Source organism: Nansenia antarctica (genome assembly GCF_963989245.1).
Source record: "Nansenia antarctica genome assembly, chromosome: 11".
NCBI lineage: Eukaryota > Metazoa > Chordata > Actinopteri > Argentiniformes > Microstomatidae > Nansenia > Nansenia antarctica.
Window position 1 is genome coordinate 885,436 of NC_137681.1, and position 2,044 is coordinate 887,479.

The 2,044-nt window shown below is 48.5% G+C and overlaps 1 protein-coding gene across 1 annotated transcript; it reads left to right on the top strand.

Moving 5' to 3' along the window:
* Nucleotides 1-301: 301 nt before the first annotated feature.
* On the top strand, nt 302-1,306 carry LOC308167448 (E3 ubiquitin-protein ligase TRIM21-like; the record flags this gene model as incomplete). Its single annotated transcript, XM_080541866.1, has 1 exon — nt 302-1,306. One exon carries the CDS (start codon nt 302-304, stop codon nt 1,304-1,306), a length of 1,005 nt encoding a protein of 334 aa, XP_080397992.1.
* Nucleotides 1,307-2,044: the final 738 nt, after the last annotated feature.

The following is a 2,044-nucleotide window of genomic DNA, read 5'->3' on the forward strand; positions in this document are numbered from 1 at the left end:
GCGCAAGGCTCTGAATTCCTGCCTGATGTGTCAGACCTCTTACTGTGAGACTCACCTGGAGCCTCATCAGAGAGTCGCAGCCTTAAAGAGACACAAGCTGATCGACCCTGTGGAGAACCTGGAAGACAGGATGTGTAAGAAGCACGACAGACTCCTGGAGCTGTTCTGTAGGAGTGATGAAATGTGTGTGTGTTGGCTGTGCATGAAAACAGACCACAAGACCCATGACACCGTCCCCATAGAGGAGGAGTATGGAGAGAGGAAGGCTCAGCTGGGGAAGACAGAGGCAGATGTTCAGCAGATGATCCAGGAGCGACTGCAGAAGGTTTCAGAGATCAAACACTCGGTAGGTCTTGCACAGAGAGAGAAAGCAGACAGCGTACAGGTCTTCACTGCTCTGGTGGACTCCATGAAGAGAAGCCAGGCTGAGCTCCTTGACGTGATCGAGGAGAAGCAGAAAGCAGCAGAGAGGCGGGCTGAAGGGCTGATTAAAGAGCTGGAGCAGGAAATCACTGAGCTACAGAGGAGAAGCGCTGAGCTGGAGCAGCTCTCACACACTGAGGACCACCTCCACCTCCTCCAGAGCTTCCCTTCCCTGTCCACCCCTCCACACACCAAGGACTGGTCTGAGGTCAGGGTTCACAGTGATCTCTACGTGGGGACTGTGAGGAGAGCTGTGTCTCAGCTGGAGGAGACACTTATGAGTGAAGTGAAGAAGTTGTGTGATGTTGAGCTGAAGATGATTCAGCAGTATGCAGTGGACGTGACTCTGGACCCTGATACAGCACATCCCAATCTCATTCTGTCTGAGGATGGGAAACAAGTTAGAGACGGAGACACAAGAAAGAATGTCCCTGATAACACAGAGAGGTTTTCCCTGTATGCCAATGTTTTAGGAAAGGAGGGTTTCTCCTCAGGGAGGTTTTACTATGAAGTGGAGGTGAAGAAGAAGACTGGGTGGGATGTCGGAGTGGTCAGAGAGTCCATCAACAGGAAGGGGCTTATCTCACTGGACCCTGAGGATGGATACTGGACTGTAGGGTTGTGGAATGGAAATAAGTACCAGGCTTATGCTAGCCCTCCTGTCCCCCTGTCCCTGAGAGAGGAGCCCCAGAAGGTGGGGGTGTTTGTGGATTATGAGGAGGGCCAGGTCTCCTTTTACGATGTGGAGGCCAGGTCTCTGATCTACTCTTTCACTGGCTGCACCTTCACTGATAAACTCTATCCATTCTTCTGCCCTGACCTGAATGATGATGGTGAAAACTCTGCCCCTCTGATCATCTCTCCTGTCAATCATTCTGACTGATTTTTAACCTTCAACTCTGACCACGCAGAAAAATAAACACATTTATAATTATATTCATCAGTTGTCACTCATTAGGGAAGATTATGATATAATTTACCAAATAGTCATTTCTTACTTGGTTATCGTTTGTTATCATAATTTGTGCTCTTGTCGTGGGCAATTCCTTCAATATCTTATTTATCTTTACTCAATTACTGACTAGTAAATTATCACAGAAACCAGAGCTGTTGATTGTTCAAGTTAGACTGCATTTATTGTAAAGCACAATAGCATACAGCCGAAATCTGTTTGCAAAAATAAGTCCCTCTTCTTTCCCCACCTCCCTTTTATCCCCAAGTAACAAGTAACTTCCCACATTTCTAATTTACATATATTGGTCTAAGACAATTGGCTGTAAGTGCCTACCTCCCCTCTGGCCCCAAAATGCTATTCCATCTGTCCTTCCCAGCCTTATCACCTGTTGACATCCTGTTTACAATGCCCTTTACCCCTGTGGTGTCTCCCTGCCACCTCCCTCTGACCCTGTATATTTACCCCTGTGGTGTCTCCCTGCCACCTCCCTCTGACCCTGTATATTTACTCCTGTGGTGTCTCCCTGCCACCTTCCTCTGACCCTGTATATTTACCCCTGTGGTGTCTCCCTGCCACCTTCCTCTGACCCTGTATATTTACTCCTGTGGTGTCTCCCTGCCACCTCCCTCTGACCCTGTATATTTACCCCTGTGGTGTCTCCCTGCC